Raw genomic sequence first — 19,295 nt, forward strand, 5'->3', positions numbered from 1 at the left:
ACGATTATTTAAATTAGGATTTAATTATTTAAAATTATTTTAAATTAGAACACGATGATATGATAAATAAAATTGGAAATTTTGTCTTACACTTTAACAGCGCGATAATTTCATCGAGGTTTGTCTTCTGTTTCAAAGTAAGTAGCATGATTCACTTCAGTGGTGTTTGCATACAATTTATTAGATGCGTTGCGAGATTCTTGTCTCTCGCGAAAACTTTTGATACACTAAGCGCACAAACTGCGGAGATATATCTGTTATATGCCTGGCACTCGGGTACATTTTATAGAAACGTGAGAAGAGGAATACTATTTTTCTTGGCATAAAATCAAAGAATATTGTGTATTTCTATGTGCCTGAAGACATTGTACATGACGTTCGCCTTTAGCCTCAATAGAAATATTACAAGCCATCAGACTCAATAAACGCGAGGATCTGTTAGTTAAATATATTTTAATGGAAGCGAAGGTCACACAGTGACAAGTGTTTAGCAGTCTGATTGAGTTGTTATCAGCAGCTAGTCATACGTGATACCCCTTCGTCTTCATATACAGATCAAGTATCAATTTGAATATAGAGTTACGATACATGTGAGACTTTCAGACAATCTATCGGTTTTACATTACCAAGGTTATCGCGATTTCATAAAACGTTAAATTTCGCTTATATGTATATAATCCTTGTAAAGGATTTTCTGCATATAATTAAAGGAAAAAAAAATATATCCATGTACAAGACAAACATATATGTATACTCTTTGGCAGTTTACAAAAAGCTATAAAGTCTATCGAAAGATTTTTCGACATTTTAGTAAGAGTTCAGATCGAATTACCCTCTCGATGGAGAAGGGCGGAAAAGGATAAAGGAGAGTACGTGACGTCAGCTAATATCGTAAAGCCGCAACGTGTTCTGATTAAACATTATGTGGATCCATTTCTTACTATACATTCATACGTACGGACTATAGGTTTGGACGATACTTTTCTTATATATCCTTGACAAGTTTTCGATTAGTAATGTTCAGTTCGATGATACAACTGCATGTATCAAATTTTATTTTAGAATGTCATCAATATTAATATATAAATTTAAAATATATATATATTTCTTTCTTAATTCTTGAAAAAATTCTTTATCGCTTTTATTGTGTATTTTAATAAAATAATGCAATAAAATAAATATAATAATATAATAATATAAAATTACAGTTATATATATTATATACGATTTAAAAAAAAAAAGACAACTTTATTTTACTCAGCGAGTTCGAGTTGCATAAAGTCTGCTCCGCGACTTTACTTTCAACTCTACTAATGAGTAATAATCCTCACCGAGCCTCTCTCGCTGTCTTTGTAGACTTATTCCGCATCTCGTTTCGTATCTTTCGGAAGCCATAGCGCCCAACGTCGGATGTTCTAAATTGCATGGGCACGACTTTTATTAGCGGAAAGAGACAACCGTGGCATTTGCATGTAATGGCGTAGGGGGTGGGTTGTAGTGGAGTGTGGTAACACGGGGAGTGTCAGAAAATATGAGAATAGTCGAAAAGGGCGCTGCAGGGCGTGATGGAGAAAGAGAGAGAGAGAGAGAGAGAAATGGTGGGGGATGTAAGGCCGTAATTAGAGTCTTAGGGGTTCCATGGGGGTAGCTGCTCGCGCTGTTGCCCTGTCGGAGATGGAGGTGGAGGCCGTTAGTTAGAATATAGAGGGTAGCAAGCCTTCGTTACGAGTTTTAAGAGGGGAAGGAATGTTTGCCAACGGCATTCTAATACTTCATTCTTTATTGTAAAATTAAAATTTAATCTTGTTTCGTATCGGCCCCCTCGCCCTGCGGATGAGATTACGCGTATTTCGAGCCTGGCGCTTTGCCGACAGGTTTATTTTTGAGAGCTGCTGCTGCCGTCAACTACTCTTGAAGATTCTTTGCTAAGGCAAATCAGTGTACGTTATAGAGGAGCCAATAACTAGCATCATACGCGAGATATATTTATTTAATAATAAAAATTACATTGTCGATCGTACAATAACTTTGAAATGTGCATCATGCACTTTATTTGATAAACTTAGCAGCAGTTTTAAGCGCACTTGGGTGTCAGAGCAATGTTATAGCGACATTATATGTATACGGAAGATGGCCAGTTCTCCGGCACGTATGCATGAGTTATCGATTTGATAAAAGTTACTGTGACGTTTACACCTCGTTCACGGGCACTCAATTATATTTGCGTATTATCTACGCTCATATTGCGTGACAGTGGATGTGTCATACGAAATTTAGCACCTTCCATAAATCTACAATCCGGAGCGTAGCGATTAATAAAAAATTTTTAATATCATTTTAAATATTAATATAACGAAAAGAAAAAACTAATCTCAATTTATTTTCCTTCGCATTTTCATAAAGAGGTAGGAATATTCTCTGTACAAAATTTTTGTAACATTGTCTTTCTTATTCTATAAATTAAAATGGTAATTAAAGAAAATTAAATATTAAAAATAATGCATTAATCTACATCTAGATAATTAAAGAGATATCAGTGGGGAGGAATTTTTACGCCAATGGCTTATCTATATCTCTTCCAAATCCGCGAAATATACGGCGGCTCTCTTTCCAAGATACCTTCTATCAGTGCGAGACTCTCTGGACCCTTCTTATAAATTTTCCTCCTCGACTTTACAATTTCGTGGGAGATTAGAGCTCTTATTGTGCCGTGGCGGCACAATTGACCGCCGCATGTAGGTACGATACGCGCTACACACCGTGAAAGGCACCGCCGCGCCACGCATCTGGGTACATTCGATCTTTAGGCAGACGAGAGCTGCGTATCCTCCGTGTATGTACGTACACGCGAGCACGCCGAGGCGTGCGCGTGTGGTAGATACACGCCGGATAATGGGTGGCACCCTTATGGATGGCGTTTGGGTTCCGCCGGGAACAATGGAGCCAACTTCCCCCTCTCACCATCCATCCTTGTCGGAATCCTTTATTGCCGCGCCCGGTATATATATATCGAATCCCCATACATGCATATATACACATATATACATATATATACATATATGTACATATATATATAGGTATGGATCTGCCCTCGCCCCTCCAAATGCTCCCTTTGGCGTACCTGTACGCTTCGCACACTAGCTGTGTAGTCTCCAACTAGCTGTCCAACCAATCAGGATTTAAGTCTATTGCCGGTCGTGATGGACGCTACGCGTGCGCACGCACCTGTGTATCCAGCTTCCAGGCGTTCGTATCATCTTTGCGGTTCGCGTCATTTTCAATGTATGCGTAATAATATCTAAATATTTGCGCAGATTTGGGCTGTTTAAGAAGTCACGTTTTTTCAGATCATAAATGTGTTTCCTAATTCGTTTTCTTAATTAATCGATTTATGATCAAATATATACAGTTGGATTTAAATGAAATTGATTAAATAATTAAGAAAAATAGAATTATACATATATATATATATATATATATATATACATATATGTAAGTGTGCGTGTGTGTGTATGCATACATATATGTCATCCTCGCAAACTACTTGTGGGGATCGTATATACTGCCATATATGCAATAACTGAGGAAGCGATAAATTGCTTTTATGGTGGTTAATGTCAGTGTCAGGTCGACCACTGCAGCCACCAATCGGATCACGAGATTGCTCCAGTTTCTAAAGCGAAGACTCTTCAGATTGTTCTCGTAATGTCAGTATCTATTTCTTTTTTATACTACAACATGGTATATCGGTATATGTAAGTGGCATATGTAAAAAAAAGAAAAAGTATTCTTACGTAAGAGTTAGGGAGCAAGTCGTAATCGCACACAATCGCAAAAGAGTCGAGAAAAAGATTTGATGTAAAATGTGAAAAAAATTATATTAAATTATATTAAATTATATAAAAATTATGTTAAATAAATTTTCTAAGTTTTATAAATTTATGTATATTTGATATTTCTTTTTCAACATATAGTAAAATTTAACAATATGTAAAAATCTAATAAAATTATCAGTATATATATATTTGAATAAAGAAAAAAAATGTGTGATCTTTATTTTAATAATTTATTTATAAATATACGTAATGATACGTTCTCTCTGAGACATTTAATGAACGATAATATAGCATAATAAAAATAAAGACAAATGAAAAAAAAATGAGTTGATCATAATTATCAGTGATAACTAATGCATTGCTAACTCATTTAAATTAATTATATGAATATATTAGTGGCGCATTCTTGCAAAAATGACATTTGATAATGTTCTTATGAAACATATGCCAACGTGTGTACGTATAATTATATCGCAGATGCTAATATTATGTGCTTTGGCTCTCTTATCCGTCATAATTAGACACATTACGTAAATGATTTATTAATTGTATATCATTGCAAAAACGATATTTGATAAGAAGACCGCCTGAAGATTCCAGGATTGGATCACGAAAGTGACAGTCACTTCAAGTGAACAGTCATTCATTCCGACTGGGACAAAATAGCTGGTAGAGACTGCTGTACCGTAATAGCGGCAAAGGGCCAGGTCGTCGTAAATCTAAAGGCGTTTAAATGTCAACCGCTCGCCTCGTGCGCGCTTCCATGCGATTCTGATTCTTCTCGCTAAACTTGGCGATCGAAAACAATAATTTTGTTTAGAGTTTGGCTCATTCGGTTTTTATTTATATGAAGGAGATATTAGAAAAGATTTTTATTTATATCTTATAAAACGATTTGATCTCGGCCATATTTCTTTTAAGTCTTTCGGCCTAAATACTGTGATTTTTTTTCACGATATCCATACGGAACTTTTAAAAATTTCTACTACACTGTTAAAAATTACATCTTTTAATTTAAAATTGTTGTTTATTAATTGCATTAATCTTTAAAATAATTCTTATAGTGCGAAATCGGATTTGAAGCTCTAATTTTCGAATTTGAAAAAAGTGAAATACTAGAGTAGAATAATATGGTGAGAAAATTTATGGCGATTAATAAATAATAAAAATAATATTCTTTGATTTGGTCTCCAGATTGGATCATCGTTCAAATCTTGTTACATTTTGTAAGAATTTGGCAACAACGATTACTTGTTTAAAAAAAATGCGTTATTAATATACTTTAATAAGCAATCTTTTAACAATTTATTTTTGGAACATAAATCCGAATTGTAATATTATCGAATGATACCGAAAACGACATACTGGCGAATTTTGCGTACTATCCGATTGGCAATAAACATCGAGAATATCATTTTTTTCTATGCTACTGCGATAGAAAAATCTCGGTGCTATCGATTACGAAGTAGAAATTATAAATTTCTTGCAAATTCCATACACGCAGCATTTTACTCACGTGACTATGCGCTCTACTTAGTCGTGAGATTCGAATTTTTCATGCATCGCTTATGCTCTCGATAACAAACTGCAATTTCGCGATAAGAGCATCGCGATAAACTGAGCATGCAAAGAAAAAGTTTAATCAACACCAGATAAAACAACTATCTATTTATAAATATATATATATATATATATATATATATATATATATATATATATATATATGCTTAGCGAAGCTGAATAATCGGCCTTGAATTAGAGTTGAACCGGATACCTGGCGAGATGCAGAGGCAAGAAAAAGTGCATGGATTAGGCATATAAATCGCGCCCGGACTTGAAATCGCGACGGAGCGGACGGTGGAGTTATCGTGGGCATTTTTCCTCGCTTGGCACTCTCTTCTCTCGTTCCTTTACATATCTCCTCCACTCGCTCAATCTCCCTCTCTCTCTCTCTCTCTCTCTCTCTCTCTGACGTTTTTTTCGCAGAATCGCATTCCACCTCTATTCCCTCCCCTTCCTTCAACATGCCTCCTACTCGATCGCCCAACTCTATCGTTCTGGCAGAGGCTGCAGTGACCCGAGACGGCGATCAAGCGAACCGTGGGTCGTGGGCTACGCCGTATCTCCTCTCTTGTCCCTCACCCCTCCTCTCCCCTTTCACCCGCCGTTCCCCCTCATCTGGCGAACTGTCTACATTTTTCACCGGCTCGAGATTTTATTCGCCCGCAGCGCCGCGAAATTAAGCCGTTTTGAGATATTTATGAATGGATCGCTATGAGAGGGGCTCACGCATGGTCTCTCCGGCGGTCGAACAAAGAGAATTTCAGGCCGTACAACGCGACGCGTCTCCGAGAACGCGCGAGGGTCCCCTCCCTACCTACCCTCTCCCTCTCCCCCCCCCCACCCCCGATTTGCAGGTGCTGTCAAATCTAAACGGCGACGTCGCGACGCTGCCGCATCGCGGAGATCTATCTGGCTCGGTTGCGTGTAACATTTCTCGGCCGACGAACCGGCCGACTGTCTTGTCGTGCTACATTCGCTGGAAATTTTTTTCCCCGTGATTAATAGTCTAGGAGCTAATCTTAGAACGCGCGCTCCCACACGACGCTATAATATCCTCTGGAATGTTTAAAGCGCGATCTTAATCGCCGCTTAATCGAAGCATTCTGGCGCGATAATGCGTGACGCTGTTAATAAGTCACAAGTCAAGATCTAAAAGCACCGGTCCATTTACGTAGAGATGATATACGTTGATCGTATTAATAAATCGTTTCGTGAAACCGAACAACATTTGCATCGCGTTTGATAATTCAAAATGGGAGCCTGCGCACATTCATGTGAATGTGACAAGTATCAGATCGAGGTCGGAAAGAGATCGTGGATAGATTATTTATAAAAATGGAATAATCTTATTTAGAGTTTTGGTTGAAATCTAAAATATTGAAGAGATAGAATGCTACTCGTTGCTTTATTTTTTCATATTGAAGAGGCAATAAATTTTTAGGTGCAACTATTCGAAAAAATTGCGTGGGCCAAAACGATTTGATTAAATTCTACAGGGATGCTGCGCATCCCTTACACAGGAACAACGGACATGACAAACTTCCACAATATCCACGATTGTTCCCCAAATCCCGAGCCGCGTGCTAAAGCAGACCTAAAGCAGATATTAAACTTAGTATATGACCGTAATTAGACACAGGCCTGTGCCATCCGCAATGGCGTATCCTGTGTACGCATCCCATTGTGCCGCCCTTATGTAGGTAGAGTGGCAATTGACTATAATTTATTTGTCCCTGAATCATTCGCGACAAAACGCTAATTAACGCTTATATTTCGCGTTTCTGTATTCTTCAATGCTAAGCTCGAGATGCACAAAAAGGCCCCGGAATTTTTTACATTTTTGTATGTAGAAGAAGAGACTTGACGTTTGGTTAATCGCGTCAGCTGTCTCATTTCTTGAAAGTTTTGCGTTTGATTCGAAGAAACTTAGCTTCTTATTATTCTCTCATCGAAATGAATATAATATGCGCTTGGGATAAGTCTCACCGTCACATCTCAGCGACTTTATTCTCTCGCCAAATAAATTCTAGCACACTCCGGCATTAGTTCTCCGCGTCGAAATTATTGATAATGCCCGCGCCAGCACTTCGCCGATGGGCCATATTTATGGCGAATGGAGTGGGCGCAATCAAGTTCACCCGTCTTCCTAAGAGCGACGTACGAACGCGGCGGTTTCTCTCGCGTAGGGTCGAGGTGATAGAGAGAGAGAGAGAGAGAGAGAGAGTTTTCTGGCTCTGCTAGGCTTGGCCTCTCTCGCGTGATATGCCGCCAGGAGGATGGAATGGTTTCCCCTCTGGTTGCCAAGGTAACCTATGTCCCACCCTTCGGGCTTGGAAGCGGTAACCACCCCGTGGTGGCTGCAGCGGATACGTATGTATGTGTGCCAAACTGACGTACACGGTTACGCCGCTAAAAACCGTGTTGATTCGCACCAATACGGACTCGCGGTCACCTACACGTACGCAAAAAGAATTTGCGAGTGTGCGGTCGCTGATTCAGGTATGTACACACACACACACACACACACACACACACACACACACACACACACACACACACACACACACACACACACACACACACACACACACACACACACATACACGTACGTATACACATACATACTGACGAGAGCGAAGCTCGGACAGTACCGGCGAGCGAGAACGGCCATGCTGAATTCAATATCAGCATTCTCCGCATTCTCCAAGAGTTTTCTGCTCGGAGCGATACGTATTTCATGGGTCATCCTGCATCGGAAATTGCGCACGTGCGTATCATTCGAGCGCCACGGGCACGACCGATCGTTATGACAGGAGATGGAAAATACGGCGCCGCTACGTTTAAATCTGTTGTAGGATAATTCCCCACGTTCGCAATTTGTTAATCCAATTCCTCGATATATTCTAATCCGCGAGGTGTAAGCACATCACGTTTACCTATAAATTCAGCGTAAATTGCTATCGCTTGCTAATCGATCTCATGAATAGCATTACTGTCTTTTTAGGGATATCATTACGTTTCAAGTTTATATTTATTTACGGAAATGCATGTGTATTTATAGAATGTGTGTCTCTCAAGTATACGGTATACTTTCCTTCGCGATAGATTCTTCTATATACGTAGACTTACATATTAACAGAAATGTAATTAGGTACGTACTGTTAACTTTTTAATTTCTGATACACAAAATATTATGCCCCCTAATTAAACCGCAAAATTTTCATGCAAAGAAAGAGATTTTTATTTTACATTAAATACAAAAATCTCACGTATATTATGTCTTACTATTTTTGAAGTATCCTTATTTAATTGTTATCTTCTCGAATTCCAAATTAATACGATAACTCTGATCTTACCAATACAATAATTAGCTTTCTCAATTTTTTAAGGTATTTACATAATCTTCGTACTCTCGTGAAATAAAGGAAAACGAAAAAGTCTTGCTATCTTTTATTGATCAGTAGCACGCATTTGCTTCATCACGAGGCAATAATATGGTCACTCAGCGTCGCTTCGCGAATGATGGTATTATAGCTGCCCGCTCTTTGCACCAAGGAACCGGTTCCTTAGCGATCCTCGGAAGAGACGCGCTTCGTTCGTGACGACAACTGAAAGTGAAGTTACCTTTGAATTGATTGCGAAAGTACATTCGAAATTCAGCAGTGACATTATTAGCGATATTATAGCGCATAAAGAAATCTCTCTCTCGTTTCAAATGTAGTTTCTTAAATTTATTTTACTAGCATTAATAAGAGTTATCATCTGATTATTATTTATTATTATCTACACTATCTTACTATTATTAATCGTTTTTTTTTTATATATTTTACTAATGACTCCATATATCAATGATTCCGTAATATGTTATTTAATTATATTCTGTCACATAATTGCGCAATTTGCAACTAATCGATTCTTAATTTTAAATGTCAAACAAAAAAATCAAAAGTCGCTTACATCTCTCTTTATGGTATAAATTGTTAGAGAAAGTTAAAGCTATAATAAAACAGCGTTAGAAAGGGTTTGTTGTGTAGGAGTTTCCTGAATCTATTGTTACTCATTTTCCTTTTATCTTTTTTTAGCCCCGCAATAAAGATCGTGTTTTTTTTTTCTTTTGACGGGAGAAAGTAAGGAGAGAGTTTAGATTTGTAAAAGAGCACCTGTGGTTCATTGGAGAACAGAGAAAAAGTGTATTGTTATGATAGTTAACAAAAGATTGGTGTCGCGATTAAGGAAACAGCTTTTTTATTTTGCAATAAAATTTTGCAAATAATATCTTAATAGCCTAAAATTGACTTAATATAATTTGTGTTTTTTTTTGCAGAGAAATATGGAATAAACAAATAAATAAATAAATAAATAAATATATATATATATAATTAATAGAATAAATTTCTTAACGAATATGTGACGCTAATAAATGCGAAGCAAAAAAAACTTAGATTAAAAATATTCGAAACTTGGAAAGAATATTTTCAATCTCATCAGCGGGTCAATTTGTTTGCATTAATATTTCAGTCATGTTTACAAAAAAAAAGTGTCTGAGTCTATTAAGGGGAGAATTTCAAAAATTAGATTTGTTAACATTTTCAGGTCCTAATGGCTGCCCGAGGCGCAGAGGTCGACAAACATACACGCGGTTCCAAACACTGGAATTAGAAAAAGAATTTCATTTCAATCACTATCTGACGCGACGGCGACGAATAGAGATCGCTCATGCGCTCTGTCTAACGGAACGGCAGATCAAGATCTGGTTCCAAAATCGGCGAATGAAACTGAAAAAGGAGTTGAGAGCGGTTAAGGAGATCAACGAGCAGGCTAGACGCGAGCGCGAGGAACAAGACATGATGAAGAAACAGCAGGCGGAGAAACAGGCCAAGTTGCAGCAGGAGCAGCAGAGCGCCGCCCTTCAGCATCAGCAACAGCATCACGTAAGCGGCCTGGAAAAGACGCAAAGCGATCTTCTGAAGGCAGTCAGTAAGGTACCCACATAGGATACCTTACTGAGCCGACTCTCTTTCTTTTAAGGAAGACACAAGAGACTGGAGCGGCCTGGACGAAGACTCCGAAGCGAAGTAGTTGGTAAGCTCGGCTACGTAAGAAGATGATCCCGAGTTCTTCTCCTCTCTCATCTTCACACGCGAGAAACAGGTACGAAACATCCGACGCAAAAGTTATTTGCGATCTTCTTCGATCTGTGTCGGTGAGTTCGCAAATAGAGAACTTCGTGATCACCGATCTTGCATCAAGGTAGAAGACGACGAGAATTTAGGAGATTCCTGAGAAGGTACACACGGAGCGCGGCAGTCTTCTCCGGGCAGGGAAAGGTACGAAAAATGCCTTGCTGAGTCGGTTCTCCCATCTTTTTTTTTTTGTTTACATAAGAAAGAAAAAATTACTTAGACATTACACTAGAGAAAGAACTCTGAAAGCAGATAGAGAATGTGACCGCACCCTATCCCCCCAGCTACGTACTTACTTGGCTAGCCCCCGTAGAACGAAATCGCCCCGGGGTACAGCCTGTGACTGATTCCTAGAACGTATAATGTATATTGTTAATCGGGTGCTACACAATGAGCCATTATCGCATATGATGAACGAATTGGCGCGATACTGCCATGGACGGAGCCAATTATTATATCGAGGCGGTGAGTAGACTAGTTAAATGGGCCAAAACTGAAGGATTAATGGTCGTATGGCCAATCGAATTATCAACTACGACGACGCTAATTAATCGATTATTTGGTCGAATCTTGAAAGAAGGAAGTAATTTAACCAAGCTGCACGAACGAGCGAATGTCCTGGCATCCAACTGTATGACGACGAAGAGATGATTGAAGATTTAGCTGATATTCGAGCGATCGCTTACTTTGTCGTGATATGCGAATTCCTGAATTCAGCTATATCTTCTTCTGTCGCATTAGAACACAACGTCGTTCCGGAGGAAGAAAACGATGGGGCTATTTTGAGGAAACAGCCTTATCGTTCTCGATGTTGAAATGTTTGATCTTCAACGTCATACGCGAACGTTTTGCTTCCTTCGTACGATCGCTAATGGTAATTAAAAGAGGCGATTAAAACTCGGAATTTTCTCGAGGAAACAACGAACAACGTGTCTCTCGCGCGATTGCGGACAAATATTTACGATATCCTCTTCCGATATCGGGCTCAAATTATAAGTAACTGGCGTACCACTTTTTATTTTTCTTACTTTACATCACTTACTTTGACAGATTCAATTTTTGTGAGTCTTTTTAAAGTTAGCTTGACGTTATTCATGTCGACTTTGTTAAAATGCCGAAGCTTTTTGTCAAACAAATAAAGATTAGTCATCAGAAATGTACAACTTTTTTTTTTTTTATCTAAAAAGATAAAAAATAGTATTTTTTATTATATTAATAATTTTTTTTATCTATAATATGAGTTTTTTATTAAAACAAATTAGTAATAATAATTCTTATATATATGTAATGTTCTATCTTACATACATATACAGACTTGAATAAATCTGATTTTACAAAATGTACAGTAATAACATATAATTGTTTAAAAATAATATTTAAAATATTTAAAATAATATTTGTATTTTAAACAATTTTATTTTTTTGTACGCTCGATTTCGCGGTAAAAAAGTTTATATTTGTAAACAGAAGAAACATAACAATTTTTGTTTCAGCCATTTCAATATACGTCAATTCCGACAAAATACAATAAATAAAACTTTTTGTCAATGAATGTCGATGAATATAATAAATTATTTTATAGATCCGACACACAATAAAAAAAAATTTAGAATATTTATTTTTTTACCAACGTGACTAAAAAGTAATATCCTATCATGAGCAATAAAATCGTCGTTGAATTCGCAAATTTTACAGAACGATTTAAGCAACGTGAATGCAAAAATATTCAAACGATGTTCACGCACTAGAGAATGAGATGATATGTCGTGAGCACATAAACACATTGGATTTCGAGAATAAATCTTTCTGAATGTTGTTTCTAGGCATGATGGATATGTATAATAACTGTACAATATACACTTGACGATCGAACTTTGCCGAAAGTTCAACAAAGAGTAATCATCTCGATTATCCTGCCGTGTTGATAGACAAGTATACACTTATATACACACGTAGTGATCATATATTTTAATCAATATTCATTGCGGCAAAAAACGCGTATATCATTAATGTAAGATTTATGTGAAATTTTACGGTTGTTAAATTCTAACATAATTTATATAATGTTTACTTTTAATTGTTTCAGTTTGCACAATCTTTAATTATTCTTATCAGCGTTTTGTTGGAAATTACACGTAGATGTTTACGAGTGTATACTAACTTTGATGAGAACAAGAGAAACGTTATTGAGAAAAATCAAATATACACATACATACATTCTTACACATACGTACTAGAAACACGAGCCACATCACCGGACGAGTATCTCACTCTTAGTACATTAAATACGTAATTTGGTGTCAGGGTAGACCTTTCCATAGATATATAGAACCCGTTGTTGGTATTACTTACTTAGAGTTCGTAAAAAAAGGAAAACGTAAAACACGTGGAAAAAATAACCGAGATATATAAATTATTACCTAATTATTTTTTTTTCTCCTCCATGTTAGTGCGATCGATGCATAGGTCTTGGTTTCTTTATTAAAAAAAGAAGTTTTGATTAAATTTTATTCCAAGCAAAATATCGCTATTTTTAATTAAATAATTGTAAAATTGATAAAAAATTAAACACATGTTTTTTTAATGCCAAACTATAATGTGTTTATATTTTCTCTCAATTTTACAATTATTATTACAAAAAAAAAATATATAAAAAAAAGAAATATATATATTCATATATACATATATATATTAAATAATAATGTATATTTGTATATTAAATATATATATATATATATATATATATATATATATATTGCATTCATTATTAAAGAGATGAGGTTTTTAATCGAAAGAGAGATTTTAACAAATAAAAATATACGTAAAATATGCGACAAGAATCTTTTTAGATTAACAAGATTTATTGCATGGATCGCCTAGTAATATATAACGACGTAAAAGCATATATTGTACACAATATACCACATAATATATATTATTAAAAGTAATAAGTATATATTATAAATATATACATATACATATATAAAAAAATAAGAACAAACAAAAGAAAAGGAAAAATCTGTTTATCGCGCATCAAGGCAAAATTTTTGCTGACGCGGTGAGATTTTAGGATACGTTTAAACACAAGTACGTAAATTGAGAGAAAAGAGATACCTTATTAATTTAAACTGAGTAAAAAAAAAGCAGCATAATGACGACGAGCAGCTCCAACAAATAGACGTCCGTAATCAAAGCAAAAAAGCGCATTTAAATAAAAAAAGTGGAAGGAAAAACTCGTATATTCGTATTAGTACTTTATCCTCTAATTACCTAAACTATAAAAGTAATACTATAAATAATATTCCCATACGTAATGTAATGATTAAGCTGCGTATGTGAGTCCGCGTAAACTGATGTACTCACGTAAAAATATCTCCCCACATAGCGAAGTACCTACCTACATACCGTAATCGTAATAATGTTTTAACATGTAATGTGCAAAAAGAATGAAGGTAGAACGTAATATGCGTGTGTAAGATTAAACAGTTTCGCAGAAGTTAAGTCTGAGCATAATGGGAGCAAGAGAGCACTTGCAGAAACATGGTTGTTTATATTTACGAATATTGTAAACGTTCAGTTGTAATAAATTGTAATTAAAATATTCAGAGATAGACAGAGAGAGAGAGAGAAAAGTATATGTATATTATTTATTTTATATTATTTTTGATTAAAAAATTAATATTGTCTCTTTAGTGTGATATAATAGTGTATCCTCCGCAATGATGATCATACATCTTTATATTAATAATAATTATTTATGATGTGTCTTACGATTATTAAATATTTTTTAATATATTTATAAATATTATTATAATATTTTTGTTACTTATTGTACGTGTAATCATAAAACTTATTGATTTCAAGAAGTATTATATTTGCTATATTTTATGATGCATTCACAGACAAACACATCCATATACACAAAAGAGACAAATCTCCATTATTATACAAAAATTATAATTAATTACGTTTAAATCATTTTTGTATCAAAGATGTATTTTTTATTATTAATATAATCGCGATATGTGTTGGATTGTGTTGCAGGGACCATATTTCTTGCTTGTGCTCTCGGCTTACGCAGAGATATACAAAAACATTATAGGATAACACAACATAGTCGTATATCGGTTCCACTTCACATAATCTGTTATCATGTGTTAAGAATACACAACGTAATTATTGTATATTTCATGGCCGTAGCCCAAGGATCTTTCGGTTGTTCTGTCGGAATGTCGAAAAAAGAGACAAGTATGATCGCGCCTAAATCTACTCCGGCTCATTGTATACGGAACAAAAAAAAAAAGTAATATCGTGGAATCGAGAAGTGAGAAAGACGAATGTGACGCGATTAGCCCCGAGAAAATCGGTGTATCTATTTGTAGAAAAGCTTTATAGAAACACATGACTATATATATATATATATATATATATATATATATATATATATATATATATATATTTACAAATTATTATTATTATTATTATTATATTATATTATTATCATTATCATCATCATCATCATTATTAATATTATTATTATTATTATTATTATTATTATTATTATTATTTTTATTATTTTGTTTTTGAAATACGCTTGTCAGGTCCGCCCTGTAGTCTTTAAATCTACAAGGCGAACCTGCTGGCATTTATACTCATATATTATTATTATTATTAATATTATTATTATTATGAATTATGAGTTATTATCATTATTATATTGCTTAGTTATGTTTTGATGTTATAACCGCAAACACCGTTAATTATTAAATGACGCGGTAGCAGCAAGTACTGCGACGATGGCGGCGCCGATACGTCCGACAAATTAGAGATATACGTAATGCGTAATAATAATAATTATTAAACTTAGTCTCTACGAGGAGTTTGTACAGTACAGGGACGGTGAGATTTATGGAGCGGCCGTGTTAGTGTTTCTACATATACGATACATTAAATCTTAACTAGCGAGGCGGCGAATAAAGCGGATGGCACTGACGTTACAAAGTCGCGCCTGTTTTTCGCGGCGCGTACACGTCAGGCATCGACCCCCGTGTCGGACTTGAGAAATGGATCGACGATTTGAGGATCAGTGTATATATATATTTTTTTTTTTCTTTTACACGCCATTACGCGATTCTCTTTGAGAGAGAGAGAGAGAGAGAGAAAGAGAGAGAGAGAGACTCGAGAAAATTTTCTTTATTTTTTTATCGATACAATTCAAGGTAAGATTTCGAGAGCTGTCAATCGATTATATATTTCAACTACGATTTTAACCGAGAAACTTTTAAGAGCGCTTCACAATTGCTCGCGTTTTATATTTTTACAAAGGGTATACGAGTAATTCAAAGCAAAAAAAAAAAAATAATCGACTTTTGTTTGAAAATTAGCGTTAAGAAATGCTCTTATGAGAAAGTATATTGTTACAGACGCGTTAATTCGCGGATAGATTTCTCTGAATCGCGCGCGAATTAAAGTACGCATCCGTCATATATCCTGATCAATGAGATCGGTCCCTTCTCGAATCTTTCGCACGGGTCGAAAAGAGGTGTGTAGGGGTATTACTAACAATAAGGCGGAAACTTTTAGATTAAACAAAAAGAAAAAAATTGTGCGGGCGCCGTCCACATATGAAGCTTTCTCTCGGCTTATCTCTAAGCTAGCTGCAGCAACTCTCTATATAGTTATATAGAATATTATTCCAAATAACTGAGACGCGTAATCATATCATATAACGTTCTCATAACGCTTCCTCACCCTATCTTTCCCCTCCTTCGAGATTTACCCTCTTCCTCATCCCCTTCACCGCTTCTTTACCTCTCTGCAATTCACTTGTTCTAATCTTTACCATTATCGTAGACGTACTATATCGAATTGATAATACCGTTTAGGTATAATTACCGAGAGGTTGAAAGAAAAAAAGAAGCACACACGTAATATGTTATATAATAGTAGTACAATATTGCCCGACTTGCCAAACTCGCGTACACGTCTTTCTTGAATTCGCGGCCACGGCCGGTTCTTCGAACATTAAAAAGCAAGAATATTTATTGAAGCTACTCCCTCCAACCTTCATCCCTCATCCAAACCCCCGCGCGAGGACTTCTCTTATCCGAATTAAGAAGTATAAAACAAACACTATAGAGTGTGGCTCAAACATTGGATAAACAATGTAGTAACATTTAATGTGCGCGTATGAGTAGCAAGAGAGATTCAGTTTGAGAATAAAAATGATTGTGCGTTTGCATGTGAGAATGTGATGATGGAACAGTTAGGCATGAATGCAAGCGAGAGAAAGAGAAGAAGAGAGAGAGAGAGAGAGAGAGAGAGACGGCGTGTGCGAGAAAGACAGAGAGAAAGAGAAAGAAAGATACCGAGAGCGTGGGATATGCTGCGTAAATCACGTCGTATTATCTGTAAGCGAATCTATTGGCAAAATTTAAATATATTATACCTATTCTTCGCGACATATTGGTTAAAACACGAAAAGAAAAGATGATATTTATATGAAATGAGAATAGCCGAATCCGTCTGGCGGAACGCATAGAATCGAAGTGAGAAAAAAAAATTGTTTGTTATATTTTCTTTATCTATAGATGTCATTGTTTATTTATAAACTGTTTATTTTACGTATTTTTTTTTTTCGTATATTTGTTTTTTGTTAATGTGAAAAGAGAAGGATACTGACGAATTTTTTTTTATGATAGTATAGAGTGTGAATATTATCGCTTATCGTCTCTTATTGTTTCGACGCGTGTTTTTATATATATATATATATATATATATAGATATATTATATAGATTTTTTTTTTAATATCCTGTACACTCGAAGACGATGATTCTGTTGCGTACCATAATTTCTGAGCTTGAACAATGACGCGAACGTTTCCGTTGAAATATCCCGCGAATGCCGAAAAAAAGAGAAATCTAGATCTAATCTTCCTCTTTGGCATAAAGGACGCTGGTGCGACCGGTACGGAACAATCTCGTTGTCTTTTGCGCAGCTGGTTGTATTATACTTATTGCATTTGTCCGTTAGAATTAACCACACTAGTGTGTCCGATTAGCGTAAACACGAATCTGAACACTTAAAGTTGGAATCGACTGTAAGCAGTCGCAAATTATGCAAAAACGTGTGAACGAACTGACATTTCGGAATAACTTCAAACCATATTGAATGTATTTAAGTTGTTTCTGTTTGTTTGCGCGCGAGAATATGTCGATTGTCTTTGTTATTTTTTTTTTTTTTTACGGCAACCTTGTGCCGCAATTGATTGCTCGCAATTGATTCCGCAAAATGATAAGCTAATCGATATCGTAGACACTTTATGTGTTTTATTTCCTTCTTGGCAGCTGTTCTATTTTGCGCTTACGTTTCGAATCCTTTTGACAGCGCGTCTCGCGCCTTTTCGACGTAAATACATGCATAATAGATTCATTTGTTCTTCGCACTCGTTATAACTTAAGGCGAAACTTAAAGAAATCCGATGCAAAATGCTCTCCGTTGTTCAGCAAAGGATTCTCTCGTTATTCGTCGAAAACCACGTCTATGATAAATTTGCGCGAATCACAAATGACGTTTCATCGCATATTCCACTGAGAATATTTTATTTAAAGAAAAATTCCCAATGTGTTGTTGATAGATTCAAGAGTTATATTCAGCGGACACTCTCTTGTTCTGCCCCGATTGTTTGATCGAGTGTTATTTATTGAAAATTAAGATGATGTGTTTTTCGTACTTTTTGCAACGCAAAACAACAAGCCGGGCCTGTGCACATTTTTATCAATATCGATGATTGTGGGATTATATAGGAATAATCCGACTTTATTTCTTTTTTTTTTAAATTCTCGATTTTTCTTTGCTCAAAAGCTGAAGCCTACTCGACGCAGTTTCTTTGTAATATTAATATTGTAAAACTGACACGAGAGAGAACTTAATTCTCAGCTTCTAATCTAACTTGATCTTGTTTCGCTTAAATCTTCTCATACGTGTTGAAATGATCAAAGTACGGAATTTAATATCTTGATCATTACTTCTCTGTATCTATCGAATGGATATGGAAAGCCGTACATTACTTCGATAATTCTCGATGTAAATATTAAACGCCATGTAACGTTAACATCGCCCAGTGAGTGAAGAGCCGCAAGAGGAGATTAATTAATTAAGACGAATGAATCCGCGGGTCTTAACGTATCGATGATACCCAATTAACGTAATACTGTAACCATAAGGGGACGTAGCTGTCCTTCAATACCTACCTACCTACCAACCACGTTAAGTAATAGGAGTAACCGAATAATGGAGTCTCATGTCTATTGACTATTAATGATTAGTATTATGCCGTATGACGAGAGCTGGCGGCAAGAGCGACGATGATGATAACGATGATGATGGCGAGCGAAACGGTAATTCATTGACAATGAATGTAAATGTATCCATTTTCAAAACTTGATGTAGAATTATATTCATAAGCTATATCTATGACATACAAACGAAATAAAAATATATAGTAAATTATGGATACCTCTCTTTCTGTATTCCTGTAATAAAAAAAAAAAAGATCCTTATCGTTTTCTTTACCACCGTTTTTTTTTCCTCACATGCGTATATACGTAATAATTATAAGTATAAGCAAATTGGATCAATTTATATTGACAAAATATTAAGAAAAAGTAGCAATGTTTTTACCAGCAAAAGTTTGCATTTCAATGGCAAATT

At 35.7% G+C, this 19,295-nt stretch overlaps 1 protein-coding gene across 3 annotated transcripts in view; it reads left to right on the forward strand.

The window, feature by feature from the left end:
- Positions 1 to 11,724, forward strand: part of LOC126848992 (homeobox protein abdominal-A homolog) — a 28,877-nt gene extending 17,153 nt beyond the window's left edge. Inside the window, exons 3-5 of one of the 3 annotated variants that reach the window (XR_007687331.1) lie at positions 9,993 to 10,330; positions 10,428 to 10,726; positions 10,785 to 11,724. Coding sequence is in view for 2 of the 3 variants with exons in the window: in XM_050590429.1 (XP_050446386.1) it covers positions 9,993 to 10,393 (401 nt within the window). In the remaining variant the exon portion in view is untranslated. Of the gene's footprint in view, positions 1 to 9,992; positions 10,394 to 10,427 lie in introns of those variants that run through there. The other 2 variants (XM_050590430.1, XM_050590429.1) reach the window with 2 other exon arrangements.
- Positions 11,725 to 19,295: the final 7,571 nt, after the last annotated feature.

Source organism: Cataglyphis hispanica, chromosome 4, assembly GCF_021464435.1.
Source record: "Cataglyphis hispanica isolate Lineage 1 chromosome 4, ULB_Chis1_1.0, whole genome shotgun sequence".
In the NCBI taxonomy this organism is placed as follows: domain Eukaryota; kingdom Metazoa; phylum Arthropoda; class Insecta; order Hymenoptera; family Formicidae; genus Cataglyphis; species Cataglyphis hispanica.